The sequence below is a fragment of the Fusarium solani genome (genome assembly GCF_023522795.1).
Source record: "Fusarium solani strain SB1 chromosome Unknown bctg00000013, whole genome shotgun sequence".
NCBI classification, from domain to species: domain Eukaryota; kingdom Fungi; phylum Ascomycota; class Sordariomycetes; order Hypocreales; family Nectriaceae; genus Fusarium; species Fusarium solani.
The window spans coordinates 780,146-803,827 of record NW_027072145.1 but is presented as its reverse complement, the minus strand read 5'-3'; the positions used below and the strand labels follow the sequence as shown (position 1 = coordinate 803,827).

At 50.2% G+C, this 23,682-nt stretch overlaps 6 protein-coding genes across 6 annotated transcripts; 3 read left to right on the top strand and 3 right to left on the bottom strand.

The window, feature by feature from the left end:
• Nucleotides 1-907: 907 nt before the first annotated feature.
• Nucleotides 908-2,639, top strand: MRS44_017146 (uncharacterized protein; the record flags this gene model as incomplete). The annotated part of the gene is made up of 4 exons (XM_065617641.1): nt 908-1,418; nt 1,472-1,812; nt 1,872-1,904; nt 1,950-2,639. 4 exons carry the CDS (start codon nt 908-910, stop codon nt 2,637-2,639), a joined length of 1,575 nt encoding a protein of 524 aa, XP_065473713.1.
• Nucleotides 2,640-5,229: 2,590 nt separating this feature from the next.
• Nucleotides 5,230-7,279, top strand: MRS44_017145 (uncharacterized protein; the record flags this gene model as incomplete). The annotated part of the gene is made up of 6 exons (XM_065617640.1): nt 5,230-5,292; nt 5,387-5,551; nt 5,615-5,711; nt 5,771-6,175; nt 6,252-6,342; nt 6,397-7,279. The coding sequence occupies 6 exons, from the start codon at nt 5,230-5,232 to the stop codon at nt 7,277-7,279; spliced, it is 1,704 nt and encodes a 567-aa protein (XP_065473712.1).
• A 1,227-nt stretch (nt 7,280-8,506) lies between these two features.
• Nucleotides 8,507-10,249, bottom strand: MRS44_017144 (uncharacterized protein; the record flags this gene model as incomplete). The annotated part of the gene is made up of 4 exons (XM_065617639.1): nt 8,507-8,866; nt 9,029-9,844; nt 9,887-9,980; nt 10,041-10,249. The coding sequence occupies 4 exons, from the start codon at nt 10,247-10,249 to the stop codon at nt 8,507-8,509; spliced, it is 1,479 nt and encodes a 492-aa protein (XP_065473711.1).
• Nucleotides 10,250-14,142: 3,893 nt separating this feature from the next.
• Nucleotides 14,143-14,657, bottom strand: MRS44_017143 (uncharacterized protein; the record flags this gene model as incomplete). The annotated part of the gene is made up of 2 exons (XM_065617638.1): nt 14,143-14,339; nt 14,390-14,657. 2 exons carry the CDS (start codon nt 14,655-14,657, stop codon nt 14,143-14,145), a joined length of 465 nt encoding a protein of 154 aa, XP_065473710.1.
• A 714-nt stretch (nt 14,658-15,371) lies between these two features.
• Nucleotides 15,372-15,824, bottom strand: MRS44_017142 (uncharacterized protein; the record flags this gene model as incomplete). Its single annotated transcript, XM_065617637.1, has 1 exon — nt 15,372-15,824. The coding sequence occupies one exon, from the start codon at nt 15,822-15,824 to the stop codon at nt 15,372-15,374; it is 453 nt and encodes a 150-aa protein (XP_065473709.1).
• Nucleotides 15,825-18,170: 2,346 nt separating this feature from the next.
• MRS44_017141 (uncharacterized protein) lies at nt 18,171-23,261 on the top strand (the record flags this gene model as incomplete). Its single annotated transcript, XM_065617636.1, has 7 exons — nt 18,171-18,327; nt 18,708-19,595; nt 20,208-20,418; nt 21,096-21,242; nt 21,459-22,884; nt 22,938-23,126; nt 23,181-23,261. The coding sequence occupies 7 exons, from the start codon at nt 18,171-18,173 to the stop codon at nt 23,259-23,261; spliced, it is 3,099 nt and encodes a 1,032-aa protein (XP_065473708.1).
• Nucleotides 23,262-23,682: the final 421 nt, after the last annotated feature.

The following is a 23,682-nucleotide window of genomic DNA, read 5'->3' as shown; positions in this document are numbered from 1 at the left end:
AGCACTAAATGCCACAATGGATTTTCAATCTTATGGTGCTTATGAACACACACTACCAGACACGACTGTGAAAGGCATGTGTACTGCCACGATGAAGGATATAAAGGTAGGCTACTGGCCGGGTTAGCCAGAGCCGAAACGCTGGTACTTGGGCGAGAATTCGCAAACTGATACGGTGGGTGCCGACCACGTTCCTGTAGGAAGGCTTTGTTCGCCCAAACTGAGCTCACCATCGGTCTTCGCGATTTCATTCACGTGCGTGACCATGTCATCGTACCGCGCAGCCTGCTCGCAGAGGCGAGCGAGGAAGGCCTGGCTGTAACCATGAAATTACTTGTGGGGGACTCGGGCTCTGAAGTAGTGGCCGGATATGCTCAGCCATATTCAAGGCGAGATTCGGCTGGTAATTAGGTAAACTTCCCGCGCTAATGGAATAAATGTTGTTAGCTAAGCTGGCCAAATATTTAATTAAGGAACGAGCTAAATAAGCTGGGGAGGATGTGACACGGAAGAATCTGCGAACGGGCAAGGGGGAGGGCTTTGAGAAAGTACTTACCGCATTCCGATTTTGTGTCATAAATCCCGATATATGCAGTGGTACCATGCAGTACCCACCTGCCGTACGTACCCACCTACCGTACAGCAAAAAAAAAATTCCCCCATACAAAATGCCTAATTTCACTTATAGAGTACGTTGTCAAAATGAAAGATATTTTGATAAGAAAATGTCTGTTATATTAAGAACTGCATGGAATTTATTATTTCCACTTTGCTTCCACAGTGACGCTTGCGGTGTGGTCGCATAGAACTAATATAAAATGTCTCAAAATGCCTCCCTTATCAACCAGCCTCCTCGAAGCTTCATCCAAACTTTTCTCTTCCCCATCTTTCCTTAGTCACCTCAAACATGCCTCAATCATCTTATACGGAGGACGATGTTATCCAGGCCATACTAGATGTCACAGAAAATGGCCTCTCCCAGAACCAGGCCGCCCAGAAGAACGGCGTGCCTCCGACCACTCTCTCTGACCGATTAAGAGGCCTACCGTCAAAATCCGAGGTCACCCAGCCTGCTCAGCTGCTATCCAAGTCGGAAGAGTCCAGATTGGTTATCTGGATACTTCGACAAGAGGCCTTGGGCTATGCTCCTTCTCACAGTCAAGTTCGCGCCACCGTTGCTGCCCTCTTGAGACAGCAAGGACGGGAAAGGCCTATCGGTGTACACTGGCTAGCCAGGTTCATTAAACGCCATGACGATATCAAGACGAAGGTGGGAAAACGCCAGGAAGCTGCAAGGTTCAATTCCTTTACCCCAATGGCGGTCAATTGGTACTTTGATATCCGGGAGAGCGAATATGGCTGGATCAAACCGGAGAACACGGTTAATGTTGACGAGGGCGGTATCATGGCTGGATTTGGTGAGTATTGATTATTTTTGCTACCAAACTCACTAATCCACTGAAAAATATAGGCTTGGATTCCTTGGTCATTGGCAGTAGCGATCCTAGGAGGAAGGCCTTCCTCAAGGGCTCGCAGTCCCGCACTTGGACTACCTTTATCGAAGCCGTCACCGCAGATGGTCGTCTTCTGAAGCCGGGGATTATCTTCAAAGGTAAAGAGCTTCAGCAACAGTGGTTTATCGACGAGCTCCGGGGGATCGCCGACTGGTATTATATCACGTCCGACAATGGCTGGACGGACAACCATATCGCAGTCGAGTGGCTCAAGGAGGTCTATCTGCCTCAAACGCAACCGGCGGATGAGTCTGATGCAAGACTCATCATATTAGATGGCCATGGAAGCCATGTATCTGTGAGTATCTACCTGTTCTAGATCGGAAATGCCGCTGACGGCGCTGACTGAAAATCCAGGATGAGTGGATGGCTACGTGCTTTTTGAACAACGTATATTGCTGTTACCTGCCTGCACACTGCTCTCATGGGCTGCAGCCGCTGGATAATGGCGTCTTCAATGTATCTAAGGCTGCCTACCGAAAAGAACTGCAGAAACTCGCCAGCCTGACCGATTCTGCGCCGGTAGACAAGGTAAACTTCATCAAGGCCTATGCCAAGGCCAGGGAAGTGGGTATGACGAAGAAAAATATACTCTCAGGCTGGAGAGTGACTGGAAACTGGCCGATTTCACGGCGGAAAGCGCTCATACAGCCGGACAAGAAGGAAACGACGCCCGGGTCGGACGGCCACCGAGACGGGCAAGTCGACTCTGATAATACGCCAAAGACCAGCCGCCACATCCGAGATCTGGGGAAGAACAAGAGCCCGTCAACAAGAAGGCGCTATTCTGTGATATCGAAAGGGTTTGAAGCTCAAGAGTCAAAGATCGCCTCTCTGAGCACCAGAATAGCCAGTCTGGAGGAGGAAGTTGGCCGGTTGAGCAGAGGCAACAAGAGGAAGGCGATACCGAATCCCAACAAAAGATTCATGACATTGGCAGAAGCTCTGGTAACTGGTGAGACTATTTCCGAGGCAAACGAAGCAATTGAAGAGGCGGATGCTGTTGAGGATGTGATCGAGGTGGGAGGGATGGAAGAAGTTGAGAGTTCAAATTCGGAGGAGGAAGAATTAGCTGTGGTACGCACACGCACAGGGCGTGAAGTCAAAATACCGCGAAAATATTAAAATCCACTTGATTCTAAAACGAAATTCGAAAATCATTTCACGGGTTTTATTTTTGGTGAAATTTCAACATATGGTTGAAAAATAGCATTTTGTATGGGGGAATTTTTTTTTTGCTGTACGGTAGGTGGGTACGTACGGCAGGTGGGTACTGCATGGTAGTTCTCGCGGGCCGCAGTATCTGGAGTGCGGGGTTCGGCAGATCAGAGCCCAGACGACGGTCCAGGAAAGCTTCAGGTTTCAAGTAGATGAAGAATGCGGGGTTTGGGCGCCAGTGTATCAGTCGCCACTGGTGACGGCAGCGCCGCGCGCTGCTTGCATTGAAGAGGCCTTGAGGAACTAAGTTGGATTTAACATTATAAACCATATGATGTCGTTTGTCTCATAACCTGATGTGTCTACCGAGAGTCTCCCAATTGACAAGCAGTGCCAATGCAGCTGTTGCGTCCCCCACGCGGGAGCTATTCATGACTACAATGACAACTCCCTCCATCCCTCCCGTTACGGCAATACCCCCGTGTTCTAGTCTCCGCGCAACACGATCCCGCCCTTACGAGGAGCAAGGGCCAGAAGGCGGGGGATATTCACGTCAAAAGGGAACATAGGCACGTCAACTTGTCGCACGGTTGGGGGGATCTCTTCTGACAGCACGAACTGACAAGGGGAGGAGAGGGCCTTGGTGGCTGGGAGCATTTCCTTTAATTGGGAAGGGGTTTCTGTATACAGATATATTATGCGTAGCGTGGAATAAGGTTTACAACGGTTTGATTACCTGTCAGTTGTGAACACCTTGACCGGGAGACCCTGGTTGACGGCTGATTGTTCCAGCCGGAGTCTCCTGTTTTGGAACTTTGCCCCGTCCGTCCCTGTGCCCACAGTTGCAGATACGAAGGACAAGCAAAAAGAGGGTTGATTCGCAAAAATAGGATACATCCGCCCACAGCCAATTTACTAGCAGATAAATGTCGCTTCATTTCAAGGATGATCTTACCTATTTACAAGCGGGGTTTTGCAAACGCATTTAAAAGGATATCGCAACCCCTGAATCAACAGTCAAGTAGACGGTCAAGGAGCCGGTTTTTTCATACGCAATGAGGGAATCACATAGTAATTTAGCTGATCAGCAGAAAATGAAGGTAATTATAGATCCTCTCCATCGTCTTCGCCCTTGACAACGATGAATTCTTCAGCGTCACTCTCGCCATCTACCTCCTCCGTGATCTCTAGCCCATCTACTTCATAATTCAACATCAAAGCCCTCCTTGCGCGCTGCTGTTGTTCATCTAAGACGATGAATCTCGTGGCCTCGCCAATAACCTCAGTATCGTAGCAAGGGGACCAAGGCAGAGCTGGCTCCCAGTCAGATAGAAGCTTGTTCTTCTCGTGAAGCTACTGGGAGCAGTGCTGCTATCAATTCAATTCAAGTAACACAAAAGCAAAAAAGGCGGCTATCTGATTTGGGAGGGACTTCCGATGTGAAAATTAAGTGGCGCAGATGCTAGATGGGAAGCAGAAAATTTAACATGAACTTTATGTGGCTGCCGTACACGTTATCAATCACCTATTTCCCAGACAAGGATCTTTTTTCGAGGCTGCGTGGAGGCCGCTCTGGCTTTGTTTCGCTTGCTGAACGGATGGGCCTAGGAGAAGGATTAATCCTGATTGGATGGGTCAGCCTAGAGATCTACATGCAAGATATGAACCAAGTGATGCCAAGCCACCGTTGAAACTTTCTGCAGTCAGGGGTCTGAGACAAGTGCGAAAACTAGCTTCTCTCGATATGCACACTGTTGGCTCCGGCAAAACAAGGTGAGTATACTGTAAGGATACTGTATCGCACGTTTTAACTTTTTTAAGGCTGCGCCCTGCCGTCGAGGGCTGCAGGAATCCGAATTGGGGCTTACCCGGTTGTCGGGTGGACTTTCCCCCGCCCATGGGGAATGACCTCGTAGCCACGAGGAAGCAACCAGAGTCTGGAAGCCTGGAGCAGAATGTGACGCGTAACCTTGAATGGAGGCTCTTTCTCTCTAATCACGGGAGGGAAAGTAGTCGGGACAATAGGGCTGGAATCAGTGGAGAGCCACCCTGTGTGCGGATCCGAAGACACAATGGAGTAGCGCTGTTTGGTTTGCGGTGGGCGACCACAGGCTGAGCTGGGATTGTTTTTTGCTGTTTCGCAAACTGGTGCGGTGGTGGTGGAGGGGTTAGGCTGGTATGGACTAGGTGTCTTGTCATAAGAAACACAGGGGTACAAAAACACGAACAGTTGTTGAATATGTGGGGTGTCACGTGTGGGTCAAGGATCTTAAGATTAAAAGCAGGTCCTTCAGGGGCAGATACTGAACGAGAACACGAACACAACACGAATACACTGATTCAACCAATGGACCGAATACACGTACTGTCTGACAACAGTCAGAGCAGGGAAAGTGCACAGTCAAAATGAGTCGATCGTCGCGCACCCTCAAATCAATTCTTCCCTCCCGACTTGTCGGCAACATTTGCGAGCACACCCCTGCCTTCGCCTTCATCCTTTAGCTCGCATCTGCCATCGACGACGACTCGATGAGCGGCCTCAACCAGGACCCGCACCATGGCCAATACCCAAAAGGAAAAGGCCCGCGCTTGCACGGAGTGTACCCGGCGAAAGCAGAAAGTAAACGACTTCCCTCACACCATGGCATTGAGTACCGTCCCGCCATCTAACCGCGGCCTAGTGCAACCATAAGTGGCCTTGCGACCGTTGCCAGAAACGCAAGGTGGCTGACAAGTGTCGGTTCAAGGATACCAACCGGCACCACACCAGAAAAGCAGATCGGGAGGGCTGGGCCAAGGGAAAGTGGGGCCTCAATCGCCACAGAACTGTAGCTTCGATGCCTTCGTACATGCTCCTTAGCCTTACTACGCAGGACGGGGTGGGCTCTCTCCCTACGACACCTTAGCCCTTTGAACTGCCGTCTAAACTACGTTGTGTTCAGGTCGTCGAGACGCCATCGCGAGAATATTTCAAGGACCCCAAGATCTCCCCCCAGCTACGCCGTGCCCTGCAAGTTGTCCCTCCGAGGCCGTACACTGGTGAGCCCACCTAGAAAATATCGCTTATCGGTTTCTCCTGACTATCACACTATTTGCAGATACCCTGATCCAGAACTTCTTTGACAACGTAAATATTCACTGTATAGTGTATCCCAAGACCTTCCTGGAGCAATATCAGCAATGGTGGACAGCCCGCACAGAGAACAAGCCCCTCAGTGTGCAGTGGACCTGCCTCCTGCTCATGGTGTGTGCATGTGCCTCGCAGTACACCGAGGCTGACTTGCAGGGGAAGCGCAAGATTGACTCAGGCGACGCTATCCAGCGGCTCACGGAGCAGTACCATGAGGCCGCTCGCGAGTTGAGCAGGACCATCCCTATCGGCTACAACCACCTGATCAATATTCAGCAACTCCTGCACTCCTGCTACTGGTTCATGTTTGAAGCACGCTTCATCGAGTTCTGGCATGTCTTGAACTTGGCTATTCGGGAGGCCCAAGAGCTGCGTATGTATCCCTTCAGTTTTATATCCCACTAAGTTACTTGGTGCCTTCTAGTTGTGATATCTAACTGTACCTGCAGATATCCACCAGGAGTCGAAAGCTGAAATTGTGACGGAATTTGAGCTTGAAATTCAGAGAAGGGTCTGGTGCGTTATGGATATCTGGGACTAGTAATTCTTGGACTCCCTAGTTGATTACTGAGTATGGCGGCTCATCTCCCCCAGCCAGAGTTCCACCCTTCTCGGACGGCCCATGCTTATCGACCGGTCTGACTGCGACGTTGGACTCCCCAGCCCCAGTCTTGAAGAGGCGCGGCACTCGCCACTGTTGCACGCGAGGATGCAATCGAGCCTCATCCAGCACCTCTTCGATCGATTCGGCCGTACCAAGAACATCACAGACCCCATGGACATTCGGGAGTACGTGGGGATCATCAAGAAATGGACCAAGGACTTCCTTCATCCGTCTGATATGTATCAAACAGACCAGTATCTGGACTGGGTCGCCGTGCACCGGCACTACGTACACATTATGGCCTTCTCTATGTTGCTTAACCCCATCCGACCTTTCTTCGCCCGCGCGTTTACGTCCCTATTCTTGCACACAGAGCTCACAATCCGCAACGATGGCATCAGCTACTGTCTGGAGTTCATGGTCTCCCTGCGCCGCTTCTTCAACTCGGTGTATCCCCACGTTGCTAGGTTCCCCTTCGCCCTGCTTTTCATATTTGACACTGCGGCAGGGCTGTGTTCGGCCGTTTTGCATGACAAACATCACACCTTACCGGTCCGGGAAGACGTATTCAGGGCCATTGACGACGCTCATACCATGCTGCGGCGGCTCCGAACGGTGACCAAGTCGGCCGAGACGTCGTATAGAATACTCTCACGCATCATGAAGCGCCTGTCTCGTACTGTCGAGGGGCAAACGTGCCCCAGGACAGCCCATCCACCAAAGAGTACTGCGTCTCCGGGGTTATCTCGCCTCGGAGAATGTCCATGGAGAACGTTCTACCGGCCCCACGCGAGTTCCCTCTCGGTCCCGGAAGTCTCCCCCGACGACAGAATGGAACGTCCTTGGCAAGTCGGTCGATCTGGAGGCATATGATATCCCGCTACACCCTGTACGTTAACCAGTTTTGTTGACTATAGTTGAACCAAAGTTGAACAACGAACGGGCCCCCACGTCCCGTGGGTCGCACGATATAATAATCGCAACTTTTACAACTCTCCTCTAGATAGGCTGCGCAGCGGGGGCCCTACAAACAGGCTCCAGAACCTACAAGCTCTTGAATAGCTGATGAACCGTGTCGCCTTTGAGGATAATGCAACGAAAAAGTTGCCTGCACACGTTCGGTCATTATATCTCTGGATCTATGGAATGAACGAAGTCGGTGTCTGGGCTGTTAGTCTAAGTGAACTCGACAACATTGATGTCTTTATTTCTTTAACTATACTAGAGTCTCAGATCGGAGCTCTGCGACCCCAGGTGGACAAGCATACCTAGTCCGAACCTAACCCAACACGATATTAGAGGAGAATAGGCGAGAAATGACGGTATTTCTGATCTGGAAGCTGATTGGTTGGCATATAGGTCATCCTTTAATTAAATATACACATAACATTATTGTGCTCGGTTGTATCACACAATGCTCCCCAATAGTTACGTCCCTTTATTGTGTAGGCGTAAGGGTTATATTAAGCTTAGAAGCGGTGAAGATGCCTGATCGTATCGGGTAAGTATCTATAGTTTATCACACATGTAGACCTGATCAAATCATGCAAGCACCTTAAACTTTTTATTCTATAGACCAAAAAACACACGATGAATCAATCCGCTATTCAAAAATGCGAGGTCTCTGCTAATATAAGACCGTAATAATCCTCAACTCCTCAGTAAAGCAGTTTAACTATCCCAAATTGCGCCATAAGCCGGTACGCCTCTTATTTTAAGACCATAAACCACCTTCTTCGTAATCTTCTCATTCGCGATAATAATAACAGCTTCGGCCTTAAAGCTCTTTGCCACGTTATAGCCCATTTTAACTAGATCCAGATAGCCTTACTTCTTTGTGTCGTAGATGATGGCGTTTGGAACTCTTTCGGTAATAATACGGTAGAGATCTTCTCCAAAGGTTTCTTTAGGCTGTTTTATTGACTAGATGAGTTGAATCCCACCTGACGGATTTTGAATATGGCCTAACATTGGTCTAATACCGGAGCCAGTCGCGATGAGAACAACCCGGTTGAACAGGGTTGCAATGCGTATGATACCGCACGTCGGTACGCCTCGGATCCAAATGTGGTCTGGACCATCCTGAATGGTTGATTTAGTCTAGTCGCTAGCGTTCGACACGATGATCGAGTAGCCTTTCGGCCGGCCGTTGACGGCCTCGGGGGCGGGAATAGTGGCGAACGAGTGCCACTCTATGAGGGGATTGTATGATAGGCGAGTGAATGAGCTGTTGACGGGGACTGTGTAGTTAAAGTGCAGTCTGATCGCGTGGTTCGACATCTTTTCCGCCTGAACGTGTACCTTGCGGAGAAAGAACCACGAAGAAGCGACACTCGCAGTCGCTACGGCCAGGAGCCAGAATGGTGGTGACCGGGCGCAGGCTTGTCCTAATGAAGTGCCTGCGGTGGCATTGTCTTTATTTGCGAGAACCACTTGAACCCAGAAGAATACGAGCAAGGTCTAGCCGATAAATCGATGGGTTCTCTCAAACAAGTCGTGGTGGCGCTTATGCATCGACGGCTAGGCAAGACCGATCATGACGGCGAAAAAGGCCGAGAGAGTCCACGAGATAACTTTGGATGTGGTCGACTGTTTGCCCCATTTTGAACAATTTCCGCTCACCATGCATACAATGTCGGCGATGTTCGCCGCCAAGAGCCAAACTCCAGCACTAATGGCTGCGCCGGAATGGACACCGCCAAGATGATATATCTTTGCACAACAAGCCCGAATGAAGAGAGGCCAGGACTTTGGTACGCTGCAAGCGATGGTGTACAGGGCATTGATGATGAATTCCTGGCGGACGAGAACGGCCGTGGCCAGATTGATTGCCGTGATGTTGCTTAGCCACTCCCGGCTGATCCCGGTCATTACCAGAGCAATGGCAGCCGAGATGTTGAACAAGCCAACGAGCGAGAAAAGCCGCTGGTATATGATGAGTGCCCGGTAACGGAGTCCGCGCGAATATTTGCAGTGTTTCTTGTCGGGGAGGGCGGCTTTGAGATCGGCTTGTTCCTCGACCAGGGTGGCATCCGACAGGTCCGAGAACGAGCTGGTCTGTGTAGCACTTGAAGCTGAAGAGTTGGACCGCGAGTGTCCGAGAAGGGCGGGTTTGGGTGAAAGGATTTGGCCGTAGGACGCCTTTTCGAATGTTGAGGTAGGCTCCTGGGGAGCGGATGCAACGTGCCGCAGTGCTTTTTTGTCTAACTTACCATTCTCCGTCAGGGGCAATGCATCGAAAAAGTGATACCGTGTTGGTATGGGATAGTAAGGTTCATGGACTTTGAGGTGGTCCTGAATCACTAGAAGAGGATAATGGCGAGGTGTGATAAAGGCATGAATCTCGCCATCAATGAGCAGCGCAGCAGCCCCTTGTACGGAAGGGCACGAGCTGAGAGCTGCAATAACTCCATCTAGCTTAATACGAAAGTCCTGGATCTGTGAACGAAGAACTTTTCGATTGCGGTGAGGGAATTAAACCTTGACTTTGAGTTGATCATCGATACACCCCAAGATGAGGATAGTGCCGTCAGTGTTCCACTGGCAGAGATCTCTAGCATTGTACATCTTGGTTCTATGGGGAACATGTCACAATCAATTTTGTGGCTACAAGAAAGTGCATCGGATGACTTACCCGTCTTGACTGAATGGATCGAGCCTGAATCTCTCAGCTGTCTTTTCTGGTAGATCCACATATCCACGAGATACCCCAGAGCCACCGGCCCACGAGACGCCAGCCTCGCCTACAGGAGCAGGAACAAGGGATTCATCAAATATGTATCCCTTACTCCCGGCTGTAGGCCTTTCTATAGATAGAGGTTGGCAAGGTTGATGCCGATGCATCGTGTTGACAATGGTAGCCTCAGTTGGGCCGTAAGCAGTTCAGGTAAGTAACACGAGCAGCCCAGGTATCGGCAAGCCTATCGACTAGTTAGAAATCTTTAAGGTGCATGAAGAACTTTTGAAGCAAGGTTTGATTGTACAAGAGATTTGAGGGGATTCTCTGCACACCATGAAGCCGACCTTAAATAGTTATCTTCTCCTCCTCGATGGTTCTCGATCGAGTCTAGCCTTCTCTTGACGCAAACTTGGCATTACACTCAAAGGTATAGATGACCTCCACTAGTTAGCTGCATTGTGTCTGTCTCAGCTCTGCCCTCCCGCCTCTCAAAAATGAGTCTTCTTTGTATCGATATGTGAGAACTGACCGCAAGGGCCTTTTGTTGCGCCGTAGTCGGGCGTTGGACCAAGCATCTCCACGATTGCGCCGGCATGTGTGCAGGTATTGCGCGAGGCTTAAGTCACGCGGTGCCGCTTGAGCCAAATAGCGTCGAAGATAACTAGGTAACAAATGCCACATGACAATGCGAATGGCTGAGCAATCTTCAGGTGGCTGAACAATGTCCCCAGCAGGTATCTGGACTTGGCTGAACTTGTAGGTTCACCGCCAAGAGCCCGTTGTGTAGTCGCCCGCTGTGGGGTATGCAAGCCCATATTAGCCCGATGACAGTGATGACGGTTTCCACGACCGCGGATAAATAAAATGCCAAGGATCTTCAACATGAGCGGGAACTGTAGGATCTCGCTCCCCGCCGGCATCTGCAGAATCTCACATGAGCCGAGGGTGGCAGGGGTTCAGCCGGAGCGGGGGTACTCGGTTGTGCGGTTGGGCGATTGCCAAGCTGGAAAGAAGACTACTCTCGGGAGCTATCTCGAGCGGGTTTTGACGTGCGGAAGAGGCTTGCATTGCAGCACAACGCTGTGGACCTTTCAGCTAGCCATTCTCAGCGATTTATCCATACCATTTCTCTGGAAATGCATGGAGAATGTGCGGGTTATCCGCAACCCTATCGCCCGACCACGAGGATGATGGACCCTTGAGTCAAGCTTGAGAGTTTGCATTAAGCCAAAGCGCTGTATAGATAGAGCGCACTGACTTGCCACATTTCAACAAAATGGCTCGTAGGAAATGACTTACCTCGATTATTACCCGACACGGTAAATGATGATCCAAATTTCTAGCCACCGCTTTCCAAATACCTCGATTAGGACCAAGGCATTTCCCTTTTGGAAAATAACCTTTGCTGGCTTGACAATTGGACAGCCGTGTCTCAGTTGATAGTGAGACATTCGCCACGTATGCGCTAATCGACGTCGCTAAATCGCGTTATTAATGTACCCGACTACCCGACGAACCACGAGCTGAGCCATTTCCATCAGGGTCCGAGATTCAGCCTGATGGCCTTGTTTTTGATACCATCGCAAGCGATAATTTCATAATGAATGATGAGCTGGTTGTGGCTACTACGCCTGTCGCCAGGGTACGAGTTCTCGCCTTCAATCGACCGGCAAAGCGCAACGCTCTCTCGCAGAAGCTCATTACCATCTTTCTGGAACACCTGCAGGAAGCATCCCGGGACAATAGCGTGTGAATCATTGTTCTCACAGGTAGCGGAACTTGCTTATGCGGTAAAGAGCTTACCCACACTTCCCCACAGGGGTACCCCCGGTAGTTGGTTAGTTAGCTGATGGGCGAGCAGCGGGAGCTGATATCAGCGAGATCTCAGCCCTCGAAGCGCAGGCCGCACGGAGTTGCCGCCATCTCGCAGGCCTTTGCACGGGGATGCGAGCTGTGAGCAAGCCTATGATTGTGCCAGTCGAAGGAATGGCGGTGAGTGGCATCTCGAGCACATCTAGCCTAGGGTCTAAAGTGGGAATGACAACTACCGACTCTTTTTTCTTGACAGCTTGGGGAGGCTTTGTGGATTTGATGGTCAATCTTTGAGCGTGACAGCTAATTCTAACCTTGAGGCGTCAAGAAAAGCCCAAGACATGCAGCACTGGATCCGCTGACAGTCGATGATCGATAGTGTGACCTGATTTTTGCCGCTGAAGGTTGTGATTTCGGTCTTCCGGAGGTCATCATTGGTCCTCTTCCTGGGGGCTGGAGCACGCAGCGGCTGACCACGCCGTGGGCAAGTTCAGGGTATGGAGGATGGGTCTAAAAGTCTTTGTCCATGAGAATCAGCGCCACATCCTGCAATCCCTGTCAGTTACTTCGGGTACATTGCGACACGATATGCTTCAGAAAGCCTTACCCTAAGCTCTCTATAACTTCAGAAGGCATGGAGGTAGCTTGCTTTTTTGTTACTGAACAAGGTATTCCATTATCGACTGGCCTTCAGCGGCATCAAATTAGATCGAAGTACTTGTATTTCTCCAACTTGTGGCGTTTTTGTTGCTTTTTCTTGAGCAATAACATTTGAACTCTCCCTCCGTACCGTGACATCGTCCACTCAGCTTCGGGGAAGCAGGGAGCTGACTAGCAGAACCGGGTGACATGGACGATGCAGATGATTCCACCCATCTCTGCAGCAGAGGCCCGGTCCGCTGGACTAATCGCGGAAGTGCTCGAAGCTGGTACAGTGGTGGAAAATGTTCTCGAGACAGCATCGACACTGGCTGTATTAAGCCCTATGGTCCTTTCGTTAGCAAAGGAGACGATTTGCAGATGTATGTACTCGGCTGTAAAGATCTCGATGCCCTCATGTTAGATTTTGTCTCTGAATGGCTTTAGCGGACGACCTTGGCAGCGATGACGAGTTTGAAAGAAGCTTGTATTAATGAAAGCCTTCAATGTCTCTTAGACTTGTTGACGTGCGCAATGCCGTTACGGATGATGCATTGCCCTCCAACAAGTCTATTTGTTCTGAGTCATGGCACTTGACTGCTGACTGAGAGAAAGGAGTGTCCTCTTGGCTACATCTCTCTTCTCGCTTTCGCAAAGGGTGGCAATGAAAGCTGCGATTCCGTATAAGAGAGGTTAGTGGATGATTTCTTTCTCAACCATCAGAGTGTCAAAAAAAAAAAAAAGAAAAAAAAAAAAGGAAGGGGGGTATACAAATGCGCCTATGAGCCAAAAGACCAACCGAATCAGATCCCTCCCAGGCAGAAGTAAAGATTTTCCAAAACTCGTATCTTTTGATCCGAAGCCTTGACTGGTGAGAGTGAAAGAATACAGGGCACATGCCTCTCGAAGATAAAGCAAGTGATTCCCTCACTTTCTTCCCCAACCGCGCCAATGGGTAAGCAGAAGACTTTACCCATATCGTGAGTGAGTGAGCCGGATGGCTCGTTCTCTAGCGTCAATCACCAGGAGGAACTGAGCGAGGAGTGTGTAGTCCTGAGAAGCCAAAGGTGTTTGTCGCTCCTACCCTTGACTGCAGTACAAAGGAATCAAGATAATGCTTTGCTTATTGTTGATCACCGTTGCTTCCATTACTCAGCTAGTCAAGCCCGTGAGAGATCATTTGACATGCCTTCAATTGGAAATCGCGATGAATTCTTTTTCATCCTCGGATACACTCTGAGGAGAGGTAGCGAATGTTCGGGACAAGCCCGAGTAGGTATATATGTATGTATAGTGAAATCGCCAGCCATTTTAGGACATTTGACAATGAGGCAAAAGCTTGACTAGGTTTCTTGTGGTGGGGCGGTCTCAATTGGACTTCGGCGGACTATGTATCTCTTTTCAGACTGAAAACGGCCCTCGGCCTACTTGTCTAAAGCAGACGCGGTGCTGGGACTGCGGTTCGCTGGAAAAACAGCCTATTTTGGCCGTTCGTAGGTGAAACGCACATACGCATTGCAGAGTGTGTTTACGAAAGTCTAATTACGCCAAAATTGACCGTTGTAAAGTCCAAATATTTTGTTTAATCGATCATAGGCACTAGAAACTACTGCCCCCCCCCCCAAGCCGGGGGTGCGAGTAGCTCATCAGCACCCTCGACAGGCGTCGGCGTACGTAGCTTCACGTCCAGTTTAGAAATCACGCTTTCCGGGTCCAATGGAACAAGACCTGTGCCTTGAAAACCTCCCCGAACGTTCTTTTCCGTTATTGACTCCTTACTGCCATCCATTCCCGATTGCCGGGCTGGGCCAATTTTGCGTTTGAACGTCTTTCTGTGCTTGCGATAACCATACCTGTCGAGACAACCCCCATTATGAAGCCAGTCTCATCAAATTTGTAGATATCCGACTCGGCGATGCCATATTTGGCGGTTGTGTTCTCCACGAGGATAAACCAGCCCCGAATGATCTCTGGATCTTCGCATTTGGCTCTTTTATAATCATATTTTCGAAATGAACGCGTCTTGAGCTCCGGTTGTCGCTCGACGAAGTTAGACGCCCAGCGCTTGCCGACAGGTGGCGCGTCGCGGTCGGCGAGCGGTCTTAGCCATATCTTCGACATCCCGAAGGCGGGGAAGAAGTGAACGCGAATCCAGGTCGAGGACGTATTGAACAATTGTTGGTGTTCAGAGAACAAAATTTTTTTCAGAACAAGATAAAATTAATATCAGATATAGAGCGCGATGGCTGTAGCCGAATGAACCTAGTCCCATATTTTTCACTACCCGATGACATGAGTTATTGGACTTTGAAATAATTGTCGGATTGAAGCTTGACGAAAGGCGACTGATAGGTGGGCGCCTGGGCGCGCCCCCTAAGCCCCCAAAATGGCGCTCAGATCCTCCCTCCCATCATTCCATCCAACATTCTTCGCTCTTTCTACGAAAGCCTTAGCAGAAAATACATTGTAAATGGGCTACATTTTGACTACGATACATTGTTCCGTCGAGCCAGTGTCCGTGTGCAAAGCTTGCTGCTCTTTACTATCTCGTTCCACGCTCTTCCAAATCTCTTTTACACCTCTTCTCTTGTTTATCAGGGGATTATCACCCATCTCCTTCGCGACCTGGGCTTCGATACGTTCATCCTCAGCCTTACTCCAGTCTAGATATGCCATCATCTCTTCCTTTGTCCATTCTCTTGATCCGGTTGAAGTGATGCATCGCTTGGACATTTGTTTGTAATCCAGACACCATTTATAACTTTGCTTGCCATACCTGAGTGGAAGCCCCATCGCCCTGCGATATTGCTGGTTGGTCTTGGTGCTACCTGCGGGTTACGCTGCGTACCATGCGCTTCTGGCGGCGACATATCTTCCATATATAGCCTGAGGGGAATCGTACCGTGGCGGTGATTGCAAGGGGGTTTTGCACAAAAGAGCCGCCTCTTCAACTGGAGATCCTTCGCTGGCAGATCTTGGCAGATTTCCAGTTGAGTAGCCCGGTATGACAGGATGGTGAGGAGCGATAGGCGAATCTAAGATAGGAGGAGGGGAGCGGACAAGTAGCGTGTGTGCAACAGAGGGTGAGCGCTGATTAGCTTCCGTAGGGAATTCCAGGATGGCATCAGACATTGGTGCTTGCAACGCCACCGAAGCGCTGTTCGTTGTACCAGTTGAATCCGGAACTGGAGTTAGCCTTACTACGCCTAACTGCGGAACCGAGTTTGGGGCCTGTGCTGCTTGTGTGGGCAACTCCTTGACCCTCAGCGGACAGGCCCTTGAGGCCATAGTATGGCCAACGGTATGGCATCTGCTGCATTTACTGGGAGCTCTCTTGCGAGCTTCTGCCGGCTCAAATCCAGAGGGTCCGCGTCTATTGCTCGTCGTCGGTTGACTGACTCTCTGGTTAAGTTGGTTTGTGGCTCGTCGTGGTTCCAGCATGGGACGGGGCTGCGCCACGTCTCGCTTCAAATGCCAATGGGGATGGAAGTGCTCGAGCAAAAGGGTTTGCCTCTCTTCCTCTAGTTTCGCCAAGGTGTGAGAACACGGTAGTCCATGTGAAGATGTAAAGGTCTGGCTGCAAGGAGCGTTATGCTGCTTTTGGAGTAGCTGCCGTTGCTCTTGCACCTTGCGCAGTGTTGAGACCGTATGACTAAGATGGTCCGATCTGCTGGTGACTGGGATGTGGATACTATAAGGAGCTATGCTCCTCTTAGACATATGTAACTTAGACCTTTTAAGAGCAACACATCATCTTCCACTCCCGCAATATTGTTTCATCACGCAGAGCTTGGTGTGAAACCCAACCTCGCACCGCCTCAAATAGTATTCCAGAGGCTTCCAGAGGTGTGCGCACTTGTTGAGAGGCTCGCATATGCTTGAGTTCCTTCAGTTGATTCGTAATAGCGTGCTTCATTACCCGCCAAACGTCGAAGAGGTCGAATGAAGAAGTCTTGATATGTGACTTGATTCGTGAATGGATTCCTTCAGCCCTAGAGCATGCACATTAGTTTTGTCATTTTTTCCCCTGCGCCATATACCGCAAGCTACCTGCCTTGAAGTGGCTATATTGCCGAAGTGTAAGTGCTCATCCACCCATGCTTTGATAATCTTCTCTTTGTGCGGCTCGAGCCAATACATTTTGATGTATCCCACCGACTCGAGGTATTTGCTGCCGTACTTGAGCTCAAACTTAGCCAGCCGCTCTTCGAATGACTTTTCGTCTGGGGAAGCCACAATCGAGTGCCAAAACGCATAGAACTCATCCCACGCTTTGCCTTATGCCTGCTTTGTTGCTTGGCCAACCTTCGATGCAAAGAACGGTCGGCAGTGCTGAAGGACTGCCTTGTTAACATGTCAGAGGCAAAGTAGTGCTTTAGAGGAAGAGAACCAGATCGCAGCAGCATTCATCGTCGCCAGGCATCTATCCGTCAATATAACCGACGGAAGCTCACGCTGATAGAGTGACCTAAGGTGTTCTAACGCCCATGAGTAATCCTCTTCTGATTCACCTGAGAGGAAGGCGAATGCGATGCAGAAGGAACGTTGACAGGAATCAACTCCAATCATGTCAAGGAGTGGCATGTGGTGCTTGTTCGTCTTATAGGTGCAATCCAACAATAAGACATCTGGATTGCATTGTAGGTACGCAACAGAGTCCGGGTGGGCGAAGAAGATGGCTGTCAGTCGATTATCCGGGTCCAATCGAACTCGGCATCAGAAACCTTCTCTGTGCAGTTGATCAACTAATGCTTGGATGCTGCTCTGACCTTCACGCAGATCTCTCCTCGTCTCCGCGATCCGATTATATATGTCTCGTTGGGTTGCGAGGGTCTCTGAGTGAGTATGGAGGTATGTCCTTATATCCCGCGGAGTGGTGCCAGATATCGCAAGATTTGAGATAGTTGTAGCATCTTGTTCTTCAAATCGTCGGTGTGCTGGGTGTGTAGATGGGTCCTCGCTCGGTGGGTGATTGTGCCTAGCGCATTCTTTGTCTGGACGATGGCTCAGAACCCATACACCTCCATCTAGCGATTGCTCGGCTAGGACTTAAAACTTGCAGCCAGTTCTTCGGCTCGAGGTGTGGCGAACACGTTCGATAGATGCGCTCGGCGGTTGTTTGTTTCGATCGCATGCGTATACCACTTTGATGCGTCCGCTCGGAGTCTTCGTAGACTTGCCCGTCGTGAAAGCATACCCTCGAGGCTTTGCCCAGGAATTGATAGCTGTGAGGAGAGACTCGCGTGATTCATATACGCCTTCCGGTGGGAGGGCATCTTCGACAAATGCTGTTGAGACTGTATGACTAAGATGGTCCGATCTGCTGGGGTCCTCATACATGTACGACCGGCCGTACAAATAAGATCACGTGATATATCATACGGCCGGTCGTACAAATAAGATCCGTTATGTAAGAGGCACATGTGGCCAGGGAATTGATCCAGGCACCGCCGGCGGTGTGATTATCCGCACGTGACCTGGGCACCGCCAGCGGTGTAATTATAATCCGTTATGTAAGCATGATAGTTACGCGGCCTTTGAAAAGGGGTAACATACTGCAAATTGGCCCACCAATTCAACGAGCAACAGCTTCTGCAGTATCAATTTAACTTGTCGCGCCTTCACCCTGCTCCAATGAACCCAATTGAGGTCCCCCGCCGCTTCCCTGATGATGCCCTTCCCCCTGAAGGCCAATACAACTCACAGGAGGAACTACGCACAGCAATCAACGCTTGGGCAGCGCCACGGGGTTATGCCTTTACGATTGCAAGATCTAGGAAGACTCCCAATGGTAGAAGAGTAGTTATCTTCAACTGTGACCGTGGACCAGGGGTCTCTCCTCCCCCTCAGCCCCAAAGGCCCCGGGGAAACAGCATCGGCAAACTACAACACGTCGCACAGGATGCACCTTCTCTGTGATAGCAAAGGAAAGCCTGTGTCAGACTATATGGAGTCTGAGGCATCGGCCCGGGGCTAGATTTGATCAACACAATCACGAACCAAGCATCGACCCAGTAGCACATCCAACGCATCGTCATCTATCAGGCCCAGAGGTATCAACAGTCCGACAACTCTCTAGTGCCGGCATTGGGGCAAAGGAGATTAGATCCTACTTACTGATGACCTCAAAAACACTTGCTACACAAAGGGATATCTACAATTACATTGCAGAGGGCAAACGAGCGCTTGCCAAAGGTCAAAGCAACATACATGCCCTTACTGATCAGCTCGAGAGCGAGGGCTTCTGGAATCAAATTCGCCTTGACGAGAGTGGCAGAGTTACGGCGGTGTTATTTGCACATCCGAAGTCGCTGGGATACCTCAAATCATATCCCGAAGTGCTTGTATTGGACTGTACATACAAGATCAACAAGTACTGCATGCCTCTGCTCGATATAGTTGGTGTTGATGCTTGTCAACGGTCCTTCTGTATTGCATTTGCGTTCCTCGGCGGCGAGGAAGAGGATGACTACACCTGGGCTCTTGAACGGTTACGGTATATGTATGAGCTCCATGGAGCAGCCCTCCCATCTGTGATACTCACAGATCGCTGCCTTGCTTGTATGAATGCTGTTTCCTCTTGCTTCCCTCAGTCAACCTCGATGTTATGCTTGTGGCATATCAACATGGCAGTTCTGGCCCATTGTAGGCCCGCATTTGTTGGGGATAAAGGCAACCCTCAAGGGGAGGAAGCGTGGGCTGAGTTCTACAGCTCTTGGCATGAGATTGTAGCCTCGACGACTGAGGCAATCTACAACGAGAGGCTTGAGAAGTTCAAGAGGCGCTATACCCCTGACCATATCAACGAGGTGGGCTACATCATGGAGACCTGGCTAGATCTCTACAAGGAGAGGTTTGTCAAGGCGTGGGTTAACCAATACCTTCACTTTGAGCAATATGTTACGTCACGGTGCGAGGGGATTCATCGGCTTCTCAAATCCCACCTGAAAAACTCGCAATCTGACCTCTTTGAGGCCTGGAGGATCATCAAGCTTGTTCTGTCAAACCAGCTTGCCGAGCTCGAGGCGAACCAAGCCCAGCAGCACATCAACACACCTCGTATACTATCTGGGGTGTTGTATAGCAACATCCGTGGTTGGATATCACATCAAGCCCTGCGGATGGTTGAGGCTCAACGGCAACGACTGCTGGAGGAATATCCTCCATGTACAGGGCTTTTCACTAGGACTCTTGGTCTGCCCTGTGCACATATCCTTCAGCCTTTGCTAGTGCAAAATCAGCCCCTTCAACTGCATCATTTCCACTCACATTGGCATCTCCAACGCTCAGGAACCCCCCGGCTTATTCTTGAGCCTCACAAGAAGTTTGATCGTCTAGCTGCTAGTTCAACGCTGTCACCAACAAGCACACAACGTGAGCCGTGTGTATCTGAACGTGTTGAGAAAGCACTACAGCCAAAGGCAGCGCCGAAGTGTTCGAGCTGTCATCAGCTAGGCCATAACATGAGGTCTAAAGCATGCCCTTTACGTTACCAATATCTATTGGAGGCTCCTACTCAAACCACTACGACAACGCATACAACAACACATACAACTACTCGCTCTATAACTCGATCGCTATCCCCATCATCCCCATCGGGATCCTCTATAGTATCGGAGATCATAGCCTGTACAACAACACACACAACAACTCATGTGGTATCTCCTCCAGCGGCCGGACCAGCAAATGCGGTGCCTGCATTACGGGCCGATGACCCCCGTGCCATCTTCCAACGATACAAAGAAGCACGAGAGGCCTGGGTTGCTACATTTCCTCGGGGATCTCAGAAGACCAATCAACAATACCGGAAGGCTATGGGGCTACCTACACGTTATAGTAAAGAAGACTATGAGTGGTGTATTAACTACAAGCAAATGGGGAGGTATTGCAGGGGGGAATCCGGCATCAGAGACTGGACTAGGGAGGAGATGATGAGTTATCTTGATTGGGATAAAGCTGAGAATGAGCGGGTTGAACAGAATGTAGGGAAAGAGATGGCAGAGCAGCCTTTCTCAGGGCGGCGAGGAATGCAGGATATCTGGGATGCTGCCGGGAGAGATGTTATACTACAGGGTGAAGGGGCTTAGTTTTTGAGTGTTGTTTGGGGTGAAGTTAGCCATTTTGATGGTATTTTTCAATGCGTTGATACAAGAACGAAGAGCTTTCTACAAGAGAGAGGCCTCTGCTTTATATACTACGATGTGTAAAGTGATTCACTTGCATCGTGATAGCTGTGGTGTTCGGATGATGCGAGTGTACGCATTGTGTAATCTCCACGGCCCTGAGCGGGCTTGTATGTTGTAAATAGACTATGTACTCTATATTGAATAGCTGCATATATAGCGATTTGCTGTATCTCTTCAATTATGTAAATAGATGCCCTGTCTTTAGATGGGAGAGGGACATCGCAACTGGGGCCCCATAGGGACACGCCTAGGCGCGCCTCCACTCGCGAACGCGTAGGCGTGCAGATTATGTCAGCCCTCAATTTGGCTTAAACCCCACAGTCGCAGTTTCAGGGGCTCCGTCTGTTGCTGCCACTGCTGAACACAACTACAGTCTCCAGGAGCGGGCTTCCGCTATGGCCCAAGCAACATTTCCTGATGATGTGCTCCCGCCGGAGGGTACATACGATTCACGAGAGGCTCTACTCGCAGCTATCAACGAATGGGCAGCACCCAGAGGATACGCATTCATAACTGGGAGGTCTTCGCGATCAACTAGTGGAAGGCAGATTGTTACATACGCATGTGATCGGTGGTGTCGTCTACCTAGCGCCTTAAAAGATCGCTAGCGCAAGACTACTACACGAGGAACCAATTGTCGGTTCTCAATCATTGCGAAGGAATCCCTGGATAAGGCGACCTGGTCTTTAAGGCATCGTCCAGACAGCCGATTTTCCTTACACAACCACGAGCCAAGCTGGCACAAATCGGCTCATCCAGTCCATCGGCAGCTCTCTGATGCGGACAAGTCAACAATCAGCCGCCTTACGAATGCCGGGGTAGCGCCAAAGGATATCAGGACTTATATCCGTCAGAACTCGAACACCATTGCAACCCAGCAAGATATCTATAATCGTATCGCAGATAGCAAACGAGAGCTGTGTGAGGGACAGAGCACTATACACGCCTTTGCTAACCAGCTGGATAAGGAAGGGTTCTGGAACCGGATGCAGCTTGATTCAGATGACCGAATCACGGCAGTGTTATTCGCCCATCCAGAGTCATTGGCATACCTCCAGGCTTATCCAGACCTACTTTTCCTGGACTGCACATACAAGACGAACAAATATGGGATGCCACTCCTTGATATGATTGGCGTTGATGCCTGCCAGCGATCCTTCTGCATCGCCTTTGCATTCCTTAGTGGCGAGACTGAGCAGGACTACCTATGGGCCTTGGACCGGCTCAGGTCCCTGTATGAACTCTGCAATACAAGGTTTCCATCTGTTATCTTAACAGACCGCGATAAGGCTTGTATGAACGCCGCAGAGATCTGCTTTCCATCTTCAATCTCGCTGCTATGCCTATGGCACGCGAACAAGGCAGTCCTCCGCTATTGCCAGCCGACATTCGTGCGCCACCAACAAGGATCGGAGGCCTATCAGCAGGGTCTGAGCGATTGGAGTGAGTTTTTCAACCACTGGCACTCAATTATGAAGTCACCAGACGAAGAGGCCTTTGATCAGCGCGTACAAGAGCTTGAAAGGCGCTACCTACCGCAATACATTGAAGAGGTTGGCTATATCAAGGCCAATTGGCTCGATCCATACAAGGAAAAGCTGGTGAAGGCTTGGGTTGATCAGCACCCTCATTTTGGTAATGTAGTTACCTCGCGGGTTGAGGGTATCCATGGGCTCCTTAAGAGCCACCTCAAGAAATCTACGCTGGATCTCTTCGAGGCTTGGAGGGCTATGAAGCATGCGCTTCTTAATCAATTAGCCGAACTGCGATCCAACCAAGCGAGACAGCAAATGAGAATACCAATTGAGCTCTCTGGATCACTATATAGTGCCATACGTGGCTGGGTATCTCACGAAGCTTTACGCAAAGTTGAAGAACAGCGGAAGCTGCTCTTGAAAGAAAACCTGCCTAGTTGCACCGGCGCATTCTCTCGATCTCACGGCCTCCCTTGCGCCCATACTCTCAAGGCTCTACAAGAACAAGGTCAAGCCCTTCGCCTAGAGCATTTTCACACGCATTGGCACCTCAATCGCCATGGTGTTCATCAGTTACTACTAGAGCCTCGGCATCGACCTGATCGAATAGCCGCCGGTTCGACTACTGGTAGACCGCAATCAAGCACCCAGAGAGAGCCAAGTGCATTCGAGGCAGTTCAGGCAATAGTACGGCCAAAGGCACAACCCAAATGCAGCAGATGCCACCAAGTAGGTCATAGAATGACTTCAAAGGCATGCCCTCAGCGATACGAGGAACTTTTGCAGTCGTCAGCATCGTCGGCGCAGGTAGGGGCAATGCCAGCGGCGTTGCCGTCGGCATTATCAGGGCAGGTACGACCAGTGCCGATGACATCTTCATCAGCACCATCTTTGCAGGCAGGGGAAGCTCTAAGACCAATGTCTTCAGGGTCATCAGGGCAGGCAAGGCCAATCAGGGATAGTGCTAGCTGCATTGTTGTTAGTATCGACGACACAGACAGTACAGTGCCGGCAGCATCATCATCAGCACCGTCGGCTCAGGCAAGGATGGTGCCGGCACCTAGGTATGATGACCCGCGGGCTATCTATCAGAGATATGTTGCTGCTCGAGATGCCTGGTACAAGGCGCAGCCTCGTGGCAGTATTAAAACCAACCAGCAATATCGGAGGGCGCTAGGTCTACCTCTGCGGTATGACAAATCAAGCTATCAGTGGTGTCTCGATTGGAAGCAGATGGGCAAGCGCTGCGATACGCCAACTGGCTCTAGAGATTGGACTAAAGAGGAGATGATGGCCTACCTAGATTGGAGCAAAGCAGAAGATGACCGGGTCGAGGCTCAGGTAGCCACGGAGATGGAACGCATGCCTTTTTCTAGTAGAAGAGGTATGTGTGATATTTGGGAGGCGGCAGCGGCAGATGGCGAGGCCCAGCAGGCTATTTATTCAGGTAGATAATCAACTATTCCTCACCGTTCGGGATCATAG